This window comes from Pseudophryne corroboree, chromosome 4 (genome assembly GCF_028390025.1).
Source record: "Pseudophryne corroboree isolate aPseCor3 chromosome 4, aPseCor3.hap2, whole genome shotgun sequence".
In the NCBI taxonomy this organism is placed as follows: domain Eukaryota; kingdom Metazoa; phylum Chordata; class Amphibia; order Anura; family Myobatrachidae; genus Pseudophryne; species Pseudophryne corroboree.
Window position 1 is genome coordinate 739,308,771 of NC_086447.1, and position 21,658 is coordinate 739,330,428.

Sequence of the window (21,658 nt, forward strand, 5' to 3'; positions counted from 1 at the left end):
TTTAATAGATCTCAGTTAACCTCTAGTTTAACAAGATCTTTACTTTACAGGACTAATGGTTTATTTGACCGGTATTGATTTGTATGCACTGCACTTCATATCATCAGCCATTCAGTGTGTATTTATCAGCGGTCAACTAGACAGGGTCTTTGAAATGCATAATTTGATTTAATTCAGGTGAACATCCATTTATCTATAGGGAAGAGTCAGAGGAAAAATTTGCTGAGAAACTGGCAGAGATTGAAGCACAGTATACTGAGTATTGCCAGAGTGTGATGCAGCAACACCTCGATGAAAAGAACAAGCTCTTGCAGAAGTATGAATTGGAAAAGAAGACTCTGCTGGAAGATCACACTCATGAGATAAAGCAATGGGAAGAAAAAGAAAAGGCAGTAATGATGAAGTGGAAAAAAGATCAGCTAAAAATGATAGAAAAACAAAATGAAGAGCAAGTTAGTATCTGTAAATCATTTGCCATTGAGAAAGAAAGACTAGAAAGCCACTATAGAGATCACATTAATAGACTCAGCCAGGAAGTTGATGGTTTGATGGCCAAAAACTCTTGGATCCTTGAGCGAGAAGAGCAACGGTCCGTAGACAAAAGACTGTGTGACTGCTGTGTAGAGGGAAATGTAGCTGATCTAGATCAGCAGCCGCTGTCACTGGACAAGACGGCAGGTACACAACTACAAATTGTATGTGATGTGCAGACTCATTCAAATACACCGGTGGTGGACATTAAAGATGGTGTAATACAGACCGAAAAAGTCATAGACAAGCACAAAATGCAGCCCGACACCCAAAATGCCCAGAATAAGCAGGTTACATTTTCTTTTGAGTGGGCGGAAGTAGGTCAGTCTTTGAAAGAAGCAGAGGAGAGTGCATTGATAAAGCTAGAAGAGATGGAGGGCTTCGTAGCCTCTCTGAGAGCACAGCTGCAGGAAGAAACAAAGGCAAGAGAAACCCTTGTGAAGCATCAGAAAGGACTGGAAGAAGAACAAGCACATTTAATCAGCCAGTTGAAAACCAGAGAAAATGAATGCCTAATTTCAGAGACCAAGGCAAAAGAACTTATGTTTCAATTGCAGGAAAGCTGTGAAAAGCAGCCAGATCGGACTGAGGATGGCACACTTGAAAATATGTATAGGTCTCTGATTCAGAATAAGGACGTGGGAGATCTTGTAGCCAATAAGACTCCATTTTGGTGGCTTAGGAGCAAAGACTGTGAGCAGCCTGACCTGCAGGGGCAGGAGGGAGTAGCTATGAGTCAGTGCCTGCAGATGATGGAAGAATGGGTAACCAAACAAGTCCAGGAAGCCAAGGATGAGCTGGAGAGAGAGAAGAGCTGTGTGAAAGACCAGCTTTTCCAGCTAGAGGACTTGGTACGGAGACTAGAACAAGACACTGCAGGAAGTCAGGATCACAGGTTAGATGATGGATTTTTTTCCATTTACACTGCAAAATCTCAATGACTCACTGAATGAGCACCGACACATTACTAACTGCACCATTGACACTTGATCTGGGAAGATGTCATATTTATGTTGTGATTTATTCTTGGTCTGTGTGATATCTTCTTGTTTCTCTTTCCTAATAATTAACACAGGATTACCAGTGTCTATCTTAATTTTTAAGACATGTTGTGTGTGTATATATGAAAACATATATTTATTTTTTTTCTGTGAGGAAATCTCAAAAGTTGAGTAGGTTAACGAAAATGTTGAGTAAAAATAATTTCAAAATTCTTGAGTCACTATCTTAAAAACTCTACTTGTTCTAGTTAGGTCTTTACTTCACTTATAAATGACCCCTACACATTTGCATGTAGTACTAAATTGTTTAATTTGATTTGTTTCCCCCCTTTTTTTTTTATCTTTAATTGTCTTCTTGTCTCTATAATGTATCCTCTTCATTACCTTTTCCTTTGTGCACCATTGAAACAAAATCTTTGGTCCCTTTTCATATTTGCAAGAATTATCGGATATATTTAATGGAAATAATCAAAATCGGAATTGATTACATTGGCTAACAGCTTATTTTTATGTCCATTGCAATGTAAATTTTTTAGAACTAAAATCACTGCAATGCATCGTGTCTTTCTTAAACCTACTTAGTTGTTCAGTGGAAATTATTGTTCACTGGGAAAACGGAAAAAAGCTTTTCATTGCTAAAAATGTACACTGCAGAGTTTGATTTTTTGGTCTGCCGAAATAGTCGTTTATATATGGCCATGGTTAAAGCTGAAGTCCATTTTTCTTACGGTCTGCCACCACAATATCCTTAGATTTTCACCGTTACTTGTTGCTATTTATCCTATCCTGTCGTTTTCCAAGGTGCAGGCTTTTAGACTGCACCATGTATACAGTGAGCCATCTTTAACACGGAACAGCAACGTACCAATCATATTATTCGGATAACTCTCAAAATGTATTTCTACTAACGACTAACACAAAACACCCTTTATTTTTCCACCACTGATAATGTGACCCTTTCTACATGCCGTTGTGGCTTTAAATGGCTCACTGCTAGCACTCTAATGATACTGTTTCTCTTTTATGTAGGATGGAGCTAAGTAGATTGTCTGAAGATAACCTCTTCCTTAGGAACAAGGTTGAAAGACTCCAGCAAGAAGTTTTAAGCTTGGAAGATGCAAATAAGACGTACAGGTAATAAATCCATTTATGCTTCACATTACTAAACTATCGGACAGTACAAAAAATAGGAGATATGAAGTGATCTTCACATGTTGGGCTGCATGTAATAGCGCCCGAGTTTGGAGACCGTGCGGGATGCTGGCCATTCATGTATAAGGCATGGTTTAGCCTTGTACATGATTGCCCATGGTGTTGAGTGTTTCAGTCCTAATTCCTATTATGCAATTCGTTAAGTAATGCATCCAAAGTTACTCCTGTCGTAAGTGGGGGCCTATTAAGTACATATTCCAAGTCTAACCCGTGGTGTAGGATATGTGCCTTTAATAGCTGTTATTTTACTGTTTAATGTGTTCCCTGATTTTGTAATTACTTCTACGTGGGTACACTATTAAACTTCACCCCTTTTTAGCCAAGTCAACCCTTTTTGCGCTTTGAAGCAGACCTCCACAGTCCTGGGGTATCCTGCACAATAACTGCCCCGCATTATGAGTTGCTGAGCTGGCCCTACATGTTGGTAGCATAGGCGAAACTAGATATTTGGTAATGGGTGGTTCCGGTGCTATTTTTGTAGAAAAATAGGTTCATGAACTCCCTGTGGTGGGCGGGTGCTGTGGGTAGTATGGGAAGAACTACAGTGGGGGGCAGCTTTGTAAAAATAAAGAATTTATGCTATGCAAGATAAAGAATTTGCGTGCGCCACAGGCGCAGACCCCAAAAAGTGAGTGTGGCATTGCTCAAGGGGCATGACCTTGCAGGAAAAGACTACCATGTATCCTAATTTTGCAACCTACACGCCCAGACATTGCCCAGCACAGGAAAAAAAAATCCTGTTTCACAACTCTTACATTTGTCATTTTTCCTCCTTATAGTAATGCCCCTTACACAATATGCCACACACTGTAATGCCCATTACACAATATGCCACACACCGTAATGCCCATTACACATTATGCCACTTACAGTTATGGTCTTGTCACCATTTTATGCCCCCCACACAATAATGCCCTTTACAAATGCCACACAGTAAAGCTTCTAATTACTTTTAAATTACCTGCTTGTTGCCAGGGGTTTCCTGCTTGTTGCCAGGGGTTTCCTGCTTGTTGCCGGGGGGGTATCCTGCTTGTTGCCGGGGGTATCCTGCTTGTTGCCGGGGGTTTCCTGCTTGTTGCCAGGGGTTTCCTGCTTGTTGCCAGGGGTTTCCTGCTTGTGGCCAGGGGTTTCCTGCTCGTGGCCAGGGGTTTCCTGCTCGTGGCCAGATGTTTCATACACAGCATTTGTGACTCCCATATACTACGAGCAGCATTAGTGGGCACCTTATACTATATCCTTCAAATTAATGAAAAAATCAATATAGATTTATCTTAGAGCATGGGTCAAGTAAACCTAGCTGTGCTGAACACAATATTTAAGTGGCTGTCGCTGGCTCCATTTTTAGTAAGACTCCATACACAGACATCATTATCTGAGCACCCATGCCACTCCTCCTCCCTTGTCCCAGCATCCAGTGCATGCGTCGCCAGCAGAGCCGGAAATAGTCTGACAGCAGGCGCAGCACTTAATTTGAAGTGGTGACACTGCCGCGGTCCCCCCATCCCTTCTATAACATGTTATGGCCGGCAGAGCAGCAGCGTGCAGCATATAGTGAGTCAGCCTGACTCCTATGTTGCCAGATGTGAGCCCTTTCATTCCTGCTCCCAGGCCAGTTCTTACCGGGCAGAATGCACGGTGGCGGTTGCAGATTGTATTAACAAATTCATGGAAATCTGGTGCACCCCCAGACCACCCCCTTGTTTCGCGTGTGGTCTGTAACTGTTGTAGTGGTGGACCCTGAGGGGAGCTGCATATGCTGGGCGGTTGGACATCTCCTCTTGGACTTTTCAGCTTTGCATTGGATATTCCAGGGGAAATGTATCAGACCTTCTAAAGAGTGGAGAAGAGGACAAATAAAGAAGTTGCCCAGAGCAACCAATCATTTACTTATAATTTTACAGTGACCGAGAAGCTGATTGGTTGGTATGAGCAACCTCTCCGCTTGTAACACAGAGTGGAGAAGTGGACATTTTCCCCTCAGTCTCAAGAAACCTGGGCTGTGATTGCAGAGGGGTTTTGTGCAGTTTACTTTGCGTGGTTCTTTGTGTACTTTGTATGTGATTTTCTGCCATTTATGTTGGATACGTGTCCTGGCTCCAGGTCTCGGACACAAATAACGCGATATGTTTCACAAGTGTAACATGTCACAGATGTAGTCCTGCCATACTGTAATGTTAATGTATTAGAATGCTTAATATTTGTAGACACTCCCTTACTAACAAGTGTAAGCCTGAATCTTCAGTGATGGTCCCTGGGACCAGGGGGATGCTGGGAAGTGGGTGGTCCAGTGTGCAGTGTGCCTGGAGTTGGTGATGGAATAAAAACAGCACAGCAGTGAACTCACATGTCTCTGTGTCCTGATGACTGGATTTACAAACATATGAACAAAACACATACCAAGTGAAACGAGCAGCTTCTAATATGCACAGTAATCTGGTGCACATGCCTGCAGTAGTTGCTACTGATCCGGTAGAATTGGTGGCATATGTGTAGTTGCTTTCAGCCAGATGGAAGGAGGTCCATTTTTAGCAATGTCACAATAGGAACCAGTTTGGATGCAGTCATTGTCAAAACTGATGCAAAGGCTGGTCACATTATCTGCTTCCCTGAAGGATTATAGAGACCTCTTCCCTGGCTAAACTGTGGAAATGACAAATTTCTCTTTTGTCCCAGACTGGTTCTGTGTGAACCTCCCAAAGATAGGGCGATGTAGCCGAGAATCCTCATGTTTTGACAACTATTCTACAAAACAGCATGTGGTGGGTAATCTAGTGCAGGCATTACAGGTCTAGAAGAACGAGTCAAGTGAAATTAGCAATGCACTTTATTGCCAGTGCTGTCTGCACTAGGGACCTTGATTGTCAAAGTATAGACATCCATATGGTGGATGTCTTGATAGCACGGTTGTCTAAAGATATTCCAGTTCCTAGTGCAGCAGGTTTTAAAGATTTGTTCAGATCGCAAATTCAAGACTAATCTTATGTCCATATATGTAGCTGCTGGTGTCTACATGTGATGACATCATGGCTGAACCACAAGGTGGAACACCTCTACCTAAGGTCCAGGGATATGCAGGTGTTTTGTGTAGATGAAATCGTGGTTCTATGTAACTTTCACCTGATTTTTGCGTCCACCCCCACTCTACTTAGCCCTCGTGCAAATGCCCAGTTGCAGCCAAGTTAAACCCACTAAGCCAAAACTGGAGATGTGGCTGAGGTAGGTATGACTGAATCCCCCATGGCTGCTCAAAGATGCGCATGTTTGGGTATGGAGTAGAGATGAGCGGGTTCGGTTCCTCGGGATCCGAACCCCCCCGAACTTCACCTATTTTACACGGGTCCGAGGCAGCCTCGGATCCTCCCGCCTTGCTCGGTTAACCAGAACGCGCCCGAACGTCATCATCCCACTGTCGGATTTTCGCAAGATTCGTATTCTATATAAGGAGCCGCGTGTCGCCGCCATTTTCACTCGTGCTTTGGAGATTGAACGGAGAGGACGTGGCTGCGTTCTCTCCCTGAAAAGCTCCGTAATCTGTGCTCAGTGTGCTGCAAATATCTGTGCTCAGTGTGCTGCAAATAATCTGTGCTCAGTGTGCTGAAAATATCTACGTTCTCTGCCTGAAAACGCTCCATATCTGTGCTCAGTGTGCTTCAAATATCTGATCAGTGTGCTGCATTGTGGGGACTGGGGACCACCAGTATATAATAATTATAGTAGTACAGTACAGTAGTTGCTGTATCTTGCAGCTCTGTGTCACTGCACGTATCCATTCCATATCTGCGGCATTTTTGTGAGCAGTATTATATAGTATTACAGTGCAGCATTTTGGTGACCCAACAGTATATAGTTGTGTACAGTAGGCCATTTCTGTATCTTGCAGTTCTGTCACTGCACGTATCGTATTGTGAGCAGTATATATAGTATTACAGTGCAGCATTTTGGTGACCAACAGCATACATATATAGTACAGTACAGTAGGCCATTGCTATTGATATATTACTGGCATATAATTCCACACATTAAAAAATGGAGAACAAAAATGTGGAGGGTAAAATAGGGAAAGATCAAGATCCACTTCCACCTCGTGCTGAAGCTGCTGCCACTAGTCATGGCCGAGACGATGAAATGCCATCAACGTCGTCTGCCAAGGCCGATGCCCAATGTCATAGTAGAAAGCATGTAAAATCCAAAAAACAAAAGTCCAGTAAAATTACCCAAAAATCTAAATTAAAAGCGTCTGAGGAGAGGCGTAAACTTGCCAATATGCCATTTACGACACGGAGTGCCAAGGAACGGCTGAGGCCCTGGCCTATGTTCATTGCTAGTGGTTCAGCTTCACATAAGGATGGAAGCACTCATCCTCCCGCTAGAAAAATGAAAAGACTTAAGCTGGCAAAAGCACAGCAAAGAACTGTGCGTTCTTCTAAATCACAAATCCCCAAGGAGAGTCCAATTGTGTCGGTTGCGATGCCTGACCTTCCCAACACTGGACGGGAAGAGGTGGCGCCTTTCACCATTTGCACGCCCCCTGAAAGTGCTGGAAGGAGCACCCACAGTCCAGTTCCTGATAGTCAAATTGAAGATGTCACTGTTGAAGTACACCAGGATGAGGATATGGGTGTTGCTGGCGCTGAGGAGGAAATTGACAAGGAGGATTCTGATGGTGAGGTGGTTTAAGTCAGGCACCCGGGGAGACACCTGTTGTCCGTGGGACGAATATGGCCATTGATATGCCTGGTCAAATTACAAAAAAAATCACCTCTTCGGTGTGGAATTATTTTAACAGAAATGCGGACAACAGGTGTCAAGCCATGTGTTGCCTTTGTCAAGCTGTAATAAGTAAGGGTAAGGACGTTAACCACCTAGGAACATCCTCCCTTATACGTCACCTGGAGCGCATTCATCAGAAATCCTTGACAAGTTCAAAAACTTTGGGTGACAGCGGAAACACTCCACTGACAACTAAATCCCTTCCTCTTGTAACCAAGCTCCTGCAAACCACACCACCAACTCCCTCAGTGTCAATTTCTTCATTAGACAGGAAAACCAATAGTCCTGCAGGCCATGTCACTGGCAAGTCCTCTCCTGCCTGGGATTCCTCCGATGCATCCTTGAGTGTAACGCCTACTGCTGCTGGCGCTGCTGTTGTTGCTGCTGGGAGTCGATCGTCATCCCAGAGGGGAAGTCGGAAGACCACTTGTACTACTTCCAGTAAGAAATTGACTGTCCAACAGTCCTTTGCGAGGAAGATGAAATATCACAGCAGTCGTCCTGCTGCAAAGCGGATAATTCAGGTCTTGGCAGCTGCGTTGGTGTTAAACGTGTGTCCGATATCCACCGTTAATTCACAGGGAATTAGAGAGTTGCTTGAGTTACTGTGTCCCCGGTACCAAATACCATCTAGGTTCCATTTCTCTAGGCAGGCGATACCGAGAATGTACACAGACGTCAGAAAAAGAGTCACCAGTGTCCTAAAAAATGCAGTTGTACCCAATGTCCACTTAACCACGGACATCTGGACAAGTGGAGCAGGGCAGACTCAGGACTATATGACTGTGACAGCCCACTGGGTAGATGTATTGCCTCCCGCAGCAAGAACAGCAGCAGCAGCACCAGTATAGCAGCATCTCGCAAACGCCAAATCGTTCCTAGGCAGGCTACGCTTTGTATCGCCGCTTTTCATAAGAGGCACACAGCTGACAACCTCTTACGGAAACTGAGGAACATCATCGCAGAATGGCTCACCCCAATTGGACTCTCCTGGGGATTTGTGACATCGGACAACGCCACCAATATTGTGCGTGCATTACATGTGGGCAAATTCCAGCACGTCCAATGTTTTGCACATACATTGAATTTGGTGGTGCAGAATTTTTTCAAAAACGACAGGGGCGTGCAAGAGATGCTGTCGGTGGTCTGAACAATTGCGGGCCACTTTCAGCATTCAGCCACCGCGTGCCGAAGACTGGAGCACCAGCAAACACTCCTGAACCTGCCCTGCCATCAGCTGAAGCAAGAGGTGGTAACGAGGTGGAATTCAACCCTCTATATGCTTCAGAGGATGGAGGAGCAGCAAAAGGCCATTCAAGCCTATACATCTACCTACGATGTAGGCAAAGGAGGGGGAATGCACCTGACTCAAGCGCAGTGGAGAATGATTTCAATGATGTGCAAGGTTTCTGCAACCCTTTGAACTTGCCACACGTGAAGTCAGTTCAGACACTTCCAGCCTGAGTCAGGTCATTCCCCTCATCAGGCTTTTGCAGAAGAAGCTGGAGAGATTAAAGGAGGAGCTAAAACGGAGCGATTCCACTAGGCATGTGGGACCTGTGGATTGAGCCCTTAATTCGCTTAACCAGGATTCACGGGTGGTCAATCTGTTGAAATCAGAGCACTACATTTTGGCCACCGTGCTCGATCCTAGGTTTAAAGCCTACGTTGTATCTCTCTTTCCGGCAGACACAAGTCTGCAGATGTTCAAAGACCTGCTGGTGAGGACACTTGTCAAGTCAAGCGGAACGTGACCCGTCAACAGCTCCTCCTTCACATTCTCCCGCAACTGGGGCTGCGAGGAAAAGGCTAAGAATTCCGAGCCCACCCGCTGGCGGTGATGCAGGGCAGTCTGGAGCGAGTGCTGACATCTGGTCCGGACTGAAGGACCTGCCAACGATTACTGACATGTCATCTACTGTCACTGCATATGATTCTGTCACCATTGAAAGAATGGTGGAGGATTATATGAGTGACCGCATCCAAGTAGGCACGTCAGACAGTCCGTACGTATACTGGCAGGAAAAAGAGGCAATTTGGAGGCCCTTGCATAAACTGGCTTTATTTTACCTAAGTTGCTCCCCCTCCAGTGTGTACTCCGAAAGAGTGTTTAGTGCAGCCGGTCACCTTGTCAGCAATCGGCATACGAGGTTACTTCCAGAAAATGTGGAGAAGATGATGTTCATCAAATTGAATTATAATCAATTCCTCCGTGGAGACATTCACCAGCAATTCCCTCCAGAAAGTACACAGGTACCTGAGATGGTGGATTCCAGTGGGGACGAATTAATAGTCTGTGAGGAGGGGGATGTACACAGTGAAAGGGGTGAGGAATCGGACGATGAGGAGGAGGTGGACATCTTGCCTCTGTATAGCCAGTTTGTGCAAGGAGAGATTGATTGCTTCTTTTTTTGGTGGGGGCCCAAACCAACCAGTCATTTCAGCCACAGTCGTGTGGCAGACCCTGTCACTGAAATGATGGGTTTGTTAAAGTGTGCATGTCCTGTTTATACAACATAAGGGTGGGTGGGAGGGCCCAAGGACAATTCCATCTTGCACCTCTTTTTTCTTTAATTTATCTTTGCATCATGTGATGTTTGGGGACTATTTTTTGAAGTGCCATCCTGTCTGACACTGCAGTGCCACTCCTAGATGGGCCAGGTGTTTGTGCCGGCCACTTGGGTCGCTTAGCTTAGTCATCCAGTGACCTCAGTGCAAATTTTAGGACTAAAAATAATAGTGTGAGGTGTTCAGAATAGACTGGAAATGAGTGGAAATTATGGTTATTGAGGTTAATAATACTATGGGATCAAAATGACCCCCAAATTCTATGATTTAAGCTGTTTTTGAGGGTTTTTTAAAAAAAACCCCACCCGAATCCAAAACACACCGGAATCCGCCAAAAAATTTTCAGGGAGGTTTTGCCAAAACACGTCCGAATCCAAAACACGTCCACGGAACCGAATCCAAAACCAAAACACAAAACCCGAAAAATGTCCGGTGCACATCTCTAGTATGGAGCATTCGCAATGCAAATACAGGTTGAGTATCCCATATCCAAATATTCCGAAATACGGAATATTCCGAAATACGGACTTTTTTGAGTGAGAGTGAAATAATGAAACCTTTGTTTTCTGATGGCTCAATATACACAAACTTTGTTTAATACTCAAAGTTATTAAAAATATTGTATTAAATGACCTTCAGGCTATGTGCATAAGGTGTATATGAAACATAAATGAATTGAGTGAATGTACACACACTTTGTTTAATGCACAAAGTTATAAAAAATATTGGCTAAAATTACCTTCAGGCTGTGTGTATAAGGTGTATATGTAACATAAATGCATTCTGTGCTTAGATTTAGGTCCCATCACCATGATATCTCATTATGGTATGCAATTATTCCAAAATACGGAAAAATCCGATATCCAAAATTCCTCTGGTCCCAAGCATTTTGGATAAGGGATACTCAACCTGTATCACAAGATTCACATTCAGAGCAGCATGCATTTCTATTTAACTATTTCAGTCCTCCTAGTCCCGTCTGGCTTGAATTTACAGTTGAAGGCATTACAGCAGTCTCCTGTTGAATAACTGTAAATAATGCATTTTTTTTTTTAATTTTTATTTTTTTTACATTTGTTTATTTCCATAGCCAGTGGGGTAATCTATCGTCACTCTTGAATTTTCAGGCTGTGTTTTGTACAAAACTACCTTTCCAGCCTGATGTGGTTTCCAAATTCTATCTTGGTCATTATATTGTTATCCCATTATTTTCATTCATTGGATGATGTTATTGCCTTGAAGATCAAGGTCACCAGGATCTTCTGGTTCCATATGATGTTTACAAGAGAGGTTGGCTTCCTAAAATACAATTTCCAGGCAGATCTTACGGTCACAACCTCTGTAACGCGTAACAAGATTGTGTGTATGTGTGTGTGTATATATATATATATATATATATATATATATATATATATATATATATATGATAATTCTGTTATTTTTTTTTTCTTTACACACATACGGGTACTGTGCAAAAGTTTTAGGCAGATGTGGAAAAAAATGATGCAATGTAAGAATGCTTTAAAATAATAAAATGTTAATAGTTTATTTTTATCAATTAACAAAATGCAAACTGAATGAACAGAAGAGAAATCTAAATCAAATCAATATTTTTTGCGACCACTCTTTGCCTTCACGACAGCATAGATTCTTCTAGGTACACTTGCACACAGCTTTTCAAGGTACTGTGTGGGAAGGTTGTTCCAAACATCTTGGAGAACTAACTACAGATCCTTTGGATTTTGGCTTGCTCATATCCTTATGTCTCTTCATGTAATCCCAGACAGAATCGATGATGTTGAGATCAGGGCTCTGTGGGGGCCATATCATCACTTCCAAGACGCCTTGATCTTTATACTGAAGATAACTCTCAATGACATTGGCTGTATGTTTGGGGGCATTGTCCTGCTGCAGAATAAATTTGGGGCCAATCGGACGCCTCCCTGATGGTATTGCATGATGTATAAGTACCTGCCTGTATTTTTCTGCATTGAAGCACAAAGAAATGGGCAACGTTGAGGACCGTAGATGCAGTGGTTGGCCAAGGAAACATAGTGCATCAGATGTAAGACACATCATGCTTACTTCCCTTTGAAACTGTAAGATGTCCAGCAGTGCCATCAGCTCAGAACTGGCAGAAACCAGTGGGATGCACCCATCTACTGTTTGTAAAGGTCTGGCCAGAAGTGTTCTTCATGAAAGAATTGCGTCCAAAAAGCCATACCTTTGAAATGAAAACAAGGCCAAGTGACTCAACTATGCACAAAATTACAGGGACTGGGGTGCACAAAAATTAGTCAATTTTTTTTAATATTTGGCTGTAAAAGAAGGCAGTTTATTTTACTGCTGCCCAGCCCTTCGGTGAACAATGAGTGTCTGCAGGCAACAGTGAAGCATGATGGAGGTTTCTTGAAAGTTTGGGGCTGCATTTAATCAAATTGAGTTGGGGATTTGGTTAGGATTAATGGTGTCCTCAATGCTGAGAAATACAGGTAGGTACTTATCCATCATGCAATACCATTAAGTAGGCACCAAATGTATTCTGCAGCAGGACAACGACCTGAAACATACAGCCAAAGTCATTAAGAACTGTCTTCAGTGTAAAGAAGAATGAGTCCTGTAAGTGATATGGCCCCCACAGAGCCCTGATCTCAACATCGAGTATGCCTGGGATTACATGAAGAGACGGAAGGATTTGAGCAAGCCTACATCCACAGCAGATCTGTGATTAGTTCTCCAAGATGTTTGGAACAACCTCCCTGCAGAGTTCCTTCAAAAAACTGTGTTCAAGTGTACCTAGAAGAATTGATGGTGTTTTGAAGGCAAAGGGTGGTCACACCAAATATTGATTTGATTTAGATTTCTCTTCTGTTCATTTTGTTAATGGATAAATATAAACTATTAACACTTCTATTTTTGAAAGCTTACTTTGCAGCATTTTTTCCAGAACGGTCTAAAACTTTTGCACAGTACTGTACGTATATTCTCCTATCAGAACCAATTGTTATACTTGTAAACATCTTGCCTCCACATATGTTTAGCAGTGTTTCTGGTCTAGTGGAAGGGGTTTATGGGGGATTGTCTCGAATCCTGGTGGCGATTGGCAGGATTGTCTTGTGAGAACCATACTGTGACTCTGGATTTCCCATTTTCATGTGCCTAGACAGAGGTACCTTTTATAGACTAGGGGGTTATGCCATTATTGGCACCCTACGCACATCAGCAGCTATTGTAAACCTGGCAAAATGGCATCAGGGGTAAAGATGTCATTACCTCTGATCCCACCCCTCAATGTACAGTACTACCAGAGCGAGTGTTGATAACTCAGGCAAGCAACTGTAAAATCAACGGGGAAGGAGATAGGGGAGATGAAGAGCTTTGGGTCCGCCTCTGAAAATGCTGACACCACCACTAGGTATGTTACCTGGGCTGGTAACACTATATGGGCGTAGCCCACTGTGTTATCAGAAAAGCTGCACTGTAAGAAGTAAAACCGACAGGCAATGTTTTTTTTCTGCTGCGGGGTACACTGGGCTCCACAAGGATAGACATAGGGGTGTAAAGTAGGATCTTGATCCAAGGCACCAACAGGCTGAAAAGCTTTGACTGTTCCCAGAATGCATAGCGCCGCCTCCTCTATAAACCCGCCTCCCTGCACAGGAGCCCAGTTTTGTAGTTGGTGCCGCAGATAGCAGGCACATAACAGAGGGGCTGCTCTGGGCAGCCCTAAGAAGAGCTTTTTTGAAGAAAAAGTGAAGACTACAAGGGCAGCAGCGGTGTGTAAATGTCAGGAGACATTCACTGCTGCAGCTCCAGCTCTCCCCAGCGGCGCTCTACACTCCCGAGCCCTGGTTGCCGGGTAACTACAGCAGGAGGCTCCGGTTTTCTTCCATGGTCAGGCACACACGACGGGGGCTCTCCGGGATCGCGTGGCCGCGCTTTGGGAGGTGGTAAGTGGGTCCCGCTTGCGGGACCTGTACATTATCGCGATCCGGCGCGGTCAGTGGGAGGCGAGCCGCGGGCGCTGGCGGTGGACACTGCGGCAGTACAGGCGATCCCACTAGATCACCAGGGCATGGGTGCAGGTCAGGTTTTCCCTTAAAACCATTTTAATAGTAGCCCACAGTACCCGGTGGTTTTGCCAGCAGGGGGATAAGGCTTAGACCTGGAGCCCCTCCCCCAGGGCGCCATTTCCAACAAATGTTCCCGCCCTGGAGCTGCATATCTGTCTCTCCCTCACTCCCTGTCAGTGTCTGGGCGCCATTTCTCTCAGCTACACTGTTCCTGGGACTGCTTGGGCAAATCCTCCTGTGTAAAGCCGCCTGGTTGTCAGCGCTGTGACTTTACATGACACTTAAGTATTCTACCTGCCTATTAGACCGTGTTAGTTAAGAAAGAGTGCATTTAGCCAGGGTTTTCTAGTACAATTACCCCGTGATATACATACAGTTCTTACTGTGCAGTGTTATATCTATTGACTACATAGCTATATAAGCTGGTCCAGTGCAGTATTATTGTTAGTAATAACCTCTGCATGGTACAACTGTGACTATATGTGTGTGCATTAGCTTGCTGAGTGGTTTCCATTTCGTGTCTCTCACTCAACTTGCTATCCCTATATTCTGTAACCTGAGGGGGCTTAGTGCGTCAGGTTTTATATAGGATTTTCACAAGATATACTTTAATACGTATTTTTCTCTGTGATTTTAGTCACCATATCTCTCCTATATCTCTTCTTGTGCTGACTACACTGAGCAGGGGTTTGGGTAATGCTGCTGCCAATTGTTTTTTTTTTTAATTGCGTTTTATTTATGTTTTTTCAACAGTTACACCCAAAATGCCAATATAAAAATGAGATACAGGGTCAGCATACAGTATTATAGGAAAAAGACATAGCAAACCAACATAGCAGAATGAGTTATCCTATTATTCAGAAAAAGTGATGTCGGAACCCAAAGGCGCCATTCGGACCCCAACACCACCAAATCACAAATACAATAGGTAGCATTATGACACATATGCACATAAAATATACCAAAATCTCAAACCAAACTTAAGCACTGCAATGTCATCAGGATTAGTTTTAACAACAAAAGGGTGCCAACCCAACACCTCCAAAACATGGACCAGACAAACACCACCCCCCAAATCCCCCCACCCTGTAGACCCAACCCCCCAACTTATGGCCTACCTGGATCCCAAAATACCCCACCCACCTATTCTACTAAAACTTGGGGGCAATCAGGGGGCGTGGCTTTGGAGGACATGGAGTAGCACACAGGCTGTGTGTCTCTCCAGCTACAACATCCTGGAATCCCATCCTGTGTCCCCCCCCTGAGCCTGCAAACCGCCCCAATACCTGCAGGGAAGGGTGGAGGTGCCCCTGTGCTGCTCTGAGACCCGTCTGTGCCCCATCCGCAGTGGCAGAGCGGCTCCAGTGTGCGGAGGTCCGGGGCCTGCTGGACCACGTGAGGTGCCGCCATCCCCGCGCTGAGCGCCTGCACCCGGCTCCCGTCTGAGCGCTGCCTGCACCGGAGTCCGCGGCTCCCCCTCTGCCGTTGCCGGGGAGATCGTAACAGCCGCTTCTCCTCCCTTGCTCTGTCTGTGCTGGGAGCGTCTTCGAGCGGTCCCCGGCCGCGGCGCTGACACGTGACCCGCTGCCGTTCTCCCCGCTTGCTCCGGCGGCCCCAGTCAGCCTGTAATCTCCCGCTCTGACCTCCTGAACTCTGCTGCTGGGGGAAGAGGTACACGGCACAGCTGTGGGATATAAGTGCCTGTGCCCTCCCCACAATATAGTTGCTGTCCTGCCCTGTTCTGTTTCCCATAGGGACAGGGTACAATACAAGTGCTGCCTTGCTGTGCTCTGCTCCGCACAGGGACTGGGAGAAGTGATATATTAACCCCTGAAGGGCCTACTTGTTGCTCTGTTTCAGTATCCCACAAGGCATATCTGGCCAAGATCCACGCTGCATGTGTCCCTCATGCTGAGGAATATCCTGTCGTGATTTATCATCCTGGGCTGGCGGAGGCTGATTATTCTGATACGCTATATGCTCACTGGACAGTTTTGATATACTACACTTACCCGCGGGCAGCGACTGGGCAATTCTGATATACTGCACTGCGTTATTATTTGGCCGCACCTGGACAGTTTGTGCTATACTTTTTACTGTGATTTCTTGCCATCTGCCGTCCGCTCGGCTATAATGGTCAAACCGCATCAATCTGCCGCGGCTGCGGCGAAGTTAGAGAAGTTTGCCAGAAATCCTCCGACACGGTCCCAACAGGGAGGTGGGGTGCAGTCGACCTCGGCGCCGCCTTCTCCGTCGGCGAGCTCCTCATCTCTAGAGGCCACCGATTCTGCTTTGCAAAAGGTGCTGGATGCGGTCACGGCCAGTGAAGCCCGCTTGGCCGACAGGATCGGTCAGGTCCAGGCGGACTTATCTATCATACACCACGACCTCCAGCGGGTGCGGGAGAGGGTCGGTGAAGTGGAGACGCGCATCTCCACGCTGGAAGATACGGTTACGCCTCTCGATAGACGCACTTCTGCTCTGGAGTCTCAGATGACGGAGGTACATAAAAAGATGACGGATATGGAGGGGAGATTGCGACGAAATAATGTCCGTTTCGTCGGACTTCCGGAGAAAGAGGAGGGTGCTTCCCCTGAAAAATTTCTTGAACGTTGGCTGTTGGATGCATTCGGAACAGAGGAATTCACCTCACACTTTGCAGTGGAGCGTGCCCATAGGGTCCCGATGCGTCCACTACCTCCAGGGGCACCTCCCCGTACGTTTATTGCCAAACTCCTTCATTATCGGGATAGAGATGTGATTCTGAGACTGGCCCGCACTAAGGGTCCTCTTAAGTGGAACGGTTCCCCAGTTTCAGTTTTTCCGGACTTTGCCGTCGACGTCCAAAAGGAGAGAGCTCAGTTTGTCCCTGTGAAACGCAGGCTGCGTGAACTGAATATCCCCTATGCCATGCTCTTTCCGTCTAAACTGCGGGTAGTTTCAGATGGAGAAACGAAATTCTTTATGACCCCTCGTGAAGCATCAGTGTGGTTGGACGGACGCTTTCTGGCACGGCGGGCGTTAGCCGCTGATTGAATTTATACATTTGATTTCTATACTTGCAAGTATACGGTTTCTTCTATGTCTGATATGTTATTGTTGTACAGGCTCGGAAGGGTTGTATAGTTATTTGCTATGTGCTCACGTAGGGGCTCTCTGTGGCTCTTATAGGCCTTCACTGGGAATGGGTAGCTCTGTGGAGACGGGAGACTGTTAGACGTTAATTATACACTGTTCTTAGGCCTTATACTCTTGGTGTTTGTTTTGCCATAAAGTCTTTAAGGGGTAAACGGTTATTTAATTGGGGTGGGTGTAGTGGGTTGGGGGGGGGGATTTGATTTGAGTTTAGCTGGGAGATTCTCCTGTCTCAAAGTCATTATATTCTTGGCCCCCCTATTGGTTATAGGAATTTGGCCTTATTTGGTACTGGCGAGGTATGTTAAGGTGTTCTCTGCCTTAGCTGTTACGGTTAGAATTTAGGGTATTTTGTTGTTAGGGAACCAGGTATGCTGCTAGTTTTAGGTGGTATACGGGGTGGGGGTGGGGGTTGTTTTAGACTGTTACTATTGCTGTGTTTTTACTTTTCGCTGTGCAATGTGCTTATTTCCGCTATGTTTATGTCGCAACTAACTGCAGGTGTATCTCCTTTGGTATTCACTGGAGGTGGCTGGCCGCGGGTACTCTGCAATATTACAATAATGCTTTGCCATGGCTTTGGTTAAGTTTCTGTCATGGAATGTGCGAGGGATCAATGACAAAATTAAGCGCTCCCTGGTGCTTCGACAGATCAAGCTTTATGCCTCGGATATAATTTGCCTGATGGAAATCCACTTACTGGGTACTAAGATTATGTCCCTCAAAAAACCATGGGTGGGCTGGGCTTACCATTCCATGCATACTGCAGCGTCCCGGGGAGTGTCGATCCTCATTAGGAAGTCTGTTCCTTTTGCGCTTGATTCTGTGCAAACGGATAAATGGGGTAGATATGTATTTCTCAAGTGCAAAATTAACTCCGTCCCCCTACTATTGCTGGCTATGTATGTTCCTCCTCCATACTCGCATGAAGTCCTTAAAAAGGCCTCTGCCTTTATGGCTGTATCCCCTGGGGTAGCTGTTATCTGTATGGGGGACTTCAACAACGTTTTGAACCACGAGTTGGATAGGTTGTCCACGGCATCCTCCAACCCACAGCCCAAGCGTTCCCCATTTGCAGACACTGTTTCGGAGCTGGGTCTGGTTGACCCGTGGAGATTGAAGTATCCCGATTTGAGGCAGTACTCCTGTTTTTCAAGCTCTCACTCTTCCTTCTCTAGGATAGATTTGGCTCTTTTGTCCCGGGAGCTTTTGCCCAAGGTTCAAAATGTCAGATATGAGACTAGAGGTATTTCGGATCACTCCCCTATATCGCTACATATTGATTTGAACTGTCAGCGAGGCCAAGCAGTGTGGAAATTTAATCCCTTTTGGCTGACGCATATGGGTGAGGGATCCGACTTGGAGGCAAGCTGGTTAGAATTCTTTGTTATGCATAACGAAACCTCAGATGTGTCTCTGCTTTGGGACACTTTCAAGGCTTTTCTGAGAGGAACACTGATTAAGCGGGTAGGGAGTCTTAAATCCTCCTTTAGAAAACGTGAATCTGAATTGGAGGCCCGGGTGACTGCTTCGGAGACGACGTATGTTCGCGATGGCCTGGACGCCTCTAGGTTGGTGTGGCTCCATGCGCAGGGTGAATGGAGGGAATACCTGTGGGGGAAAACCCAGCACAGACTTCTCTTCTCCTCGCATGTCCAATATGCTACTGGGGATAGACCAGGTTCTTATTTGGCCAATCTTGCAAGGGGTGACCGCTCCTCTCATACTGTGGTGGAGATTTTGGACTCGGCTGGGTCTGTATTGGACCGTACCCCTCAGATCGTGGCGGAATTTGTCTCATTCTATCAGGCACTCTATAGTTCCAAATTGACCTGTTCCTCACTAGAACTGTGTGACTACTTAGATGGAGTCGATTTGCCCCGTATCTCCAGTGATTCCAGGGCTCTCCTTGATGCTCCTTTGTCGTTGGAGGAGATTGAGACTGCGATCTCTGCCTCCCCCGATGGTAAGGCCCCTGGCCTTGATGGCATCCCACCGGAACTGTATAAGAAGCATACAAAATTTTTTGCCCCTCAATTGCTTAAGTTATTCAATGAAATTTTTGCCCAGGGCGCGCTTCCCCCGTCTATGTCTGAGGCTTTGATTATAGTGATTCCTAAGCCAGACAAGGACCCCAGGAGGGTTGAATCCTACCGTCCTATTTCCCTGTTGCCCACGGATATTAAAATTTTAGCGAAGGTCCTATCTTCCAGACTTAACCGGGTTATCTCCCAAATTATTCACCCTGACCAAACGGGCTTCATGCCTGGCAAGTCCACCGCTGTGAATTTGAGGCGCCTGTTTACTAATTTCCAGGTATCTCGGGGGGAGGACTGCTCTGCCGTTATAGCCTCCTTAGATGCCGCAAAGGCCTTTGATTCGGTGGAGTGGGCCTTCCTCTGGGAGGCTATGAATAGGTTTGGCGTGGGCCCCAACTTTATCAGTTATGTTAAATTATTGTATTTTCTGCCCATGGCCAGAGTCTCAGTGAATGGGTTTGTTTCGGACTCCTTCTCCCTATCCAGGGGAACGAGGCAGGGCTGCCCTCTGTCCCCGACTTTGTTTGCCATTGCTGTTGAGCCACTGGCATGTTTGATTAGAGCAACTCAAGATATTGTGGGTATTAGGGTGGGCGCAAGAGAGGACAGGATAGCGCTATACGCTGATGACCTATTGCTTTTCGTGGATGATTGTTTCCTCCCTACCTAAACTCCTTGACTTAATAACCAACTACGGTCGCTTCTCCGGGCTCAAAATTAACTGGGATAAATCCACCATTACTCCCCTTAGAGGCCCGGTCTCGGTGGTCCCAGTGATTCATACCCCCCTTAAATGGGTAGATTCTTTTAAGTACCTGGGTATATGGGTATCAAATGACCCTTGTTCCTATGTTTCCCTTAATGTCTTGCCGCAGATGGTGTATCTTCGATCGAAGGTCAAGATTTGGGGGACTCTGCCCCTGACTGTTACTGGTAGGGTCAACTTGGTCAAAATGATATACTTACCTAAACTCCTGTATGTCCTCCAGCAAGCCCCTATATATATTAACTTGAAGACATTTAGACAGATTGACGGTTTGCTCTCTTCTTTAATATGGGCCAGCAGGAGAGCGCGGTTGAGACTTGACGTTCTGTCCAGGCCGAAAGTGCTGGGAGGCTTAGCTCTCCCTATATTTCGATTTTACTATTATGCCGCTCAGTTGGCACATATATGGGAGTGGGTAAATGCCCCAGATGGTCTCACTATATGCTCCCAAATGCTTTTACAGGTCTACCCTGACGGCACTTCATTACAGTTGCTTCTCTGTGGGAACCCTAACTTGTCCAGGATCCCTATAATAAAACAGGCTGTCCTTGTATGGAAACAGGTACATGTTATCCTATTAGGCCAAGGTATTGACCCGGATACTCCTCTGGACAATGCCTTTGGCTTCCCAGAATTGGCTTTGCTGCAGGTTGGGGCGGTGTGGGGGAGGTGGGGGGTGACATCCCTGGGCCAGCTGTATAACGATGGTATATTGAAATCCTTCTTGCTGCTTCAACAGGACTATAGTATACCTTCTTCTCATTTTTACCGATACCTGCAGCTGAGACATGCACTTAACGCACAATTTCCCAAAACTCCTCCAATGATTGCTGACTCCCCGGTCAAGTCTCTCCTGCGGTCCCTGGGAGGTGGACATCTGGTGTCCAACATTTATACAGGCATGCTTCGATCTCACTATACTGACCCGTTGTCCCTTCTTAGGAACAAGTGGGAATCTGACTTGGGTGCCATCTCTGATGAGATCTGGGAGGGTGCTTTGTGTTCTCCCCGATTATCCACTACCACCATTAGATATCAACAAATCCAACTGTTTATCATACACAGAGTTTACATGACACCGGTGCGCTTGCGACATGTGGGGGGTACCCACTCCTCCAGATGTCCTAAGTGTGATAGCCTGGATGCAGACTTTTGGCACATTATCTGGCTATGCCCCAAGATAGCCGTATTCTGGTCAGGTGTTATTAACGCCCTGGTGTCAACGGGTATTCCCTCGTCGATATGCTCCCCGACGACATGTGTGTTATCTGCTGTGGAGGAGGATGCCCTGGACCCCCCTGCCAAAAGATATGTAATCAATCTGTGCGGCCTGGCCAAGGTGTGTATTGCCAGGCTTTGGCTGGCCAAAGATGCGCCCACAATGCGATCCTGGGTCTCACTTGTAAATGATACGGCCTCTCATGAGAAATATGTATACTTAGCTAGAAAGGCGGGGAGAAAATATCAGGACCTGTGGGGTAGATGGCTTGAGTCTCCGCGCTCTGGAATCCACAATGTCTGAGCACCCGCTACTAAGGGCTCCGTGTCTGGCTGAGTTGAAAA

At 45.8% G+C, this 21,658-nt stretch overlaps 1 protein-coding gene across 6 annotated transcripts in view; it reads left to right on the forward strand.

Annotated features, from left to right (window-relative positions):
• The window catches only part of NINL (ninein like), a 277,291-nt gene that overhangs the window by 181,441 nt on the left and 74,192 nt on the right, over positions 1-21,658 (forward strand). For 4 of the 6 annotated variants that reach the window (XM_063918113.1, XM_063918114.1, XM_063918111.1 and 1 more), the window contains exons 19-20: positions 200-1,426; positions 2,562-2,666. In XM_063918113.1, coding sequence (XP_063774183.1) covers positions 200-1,426; positions 2,562-2,666 — 1,332 coding nt within the window. The remainder of the gene's footprint in view (positions 1-199; positions 1,427-2,561; positions 2,667-21,658) is intronic. The other 2 variants (XM_063918115.1, XM_063918116.1) reach the window with 1 other exon arrangement.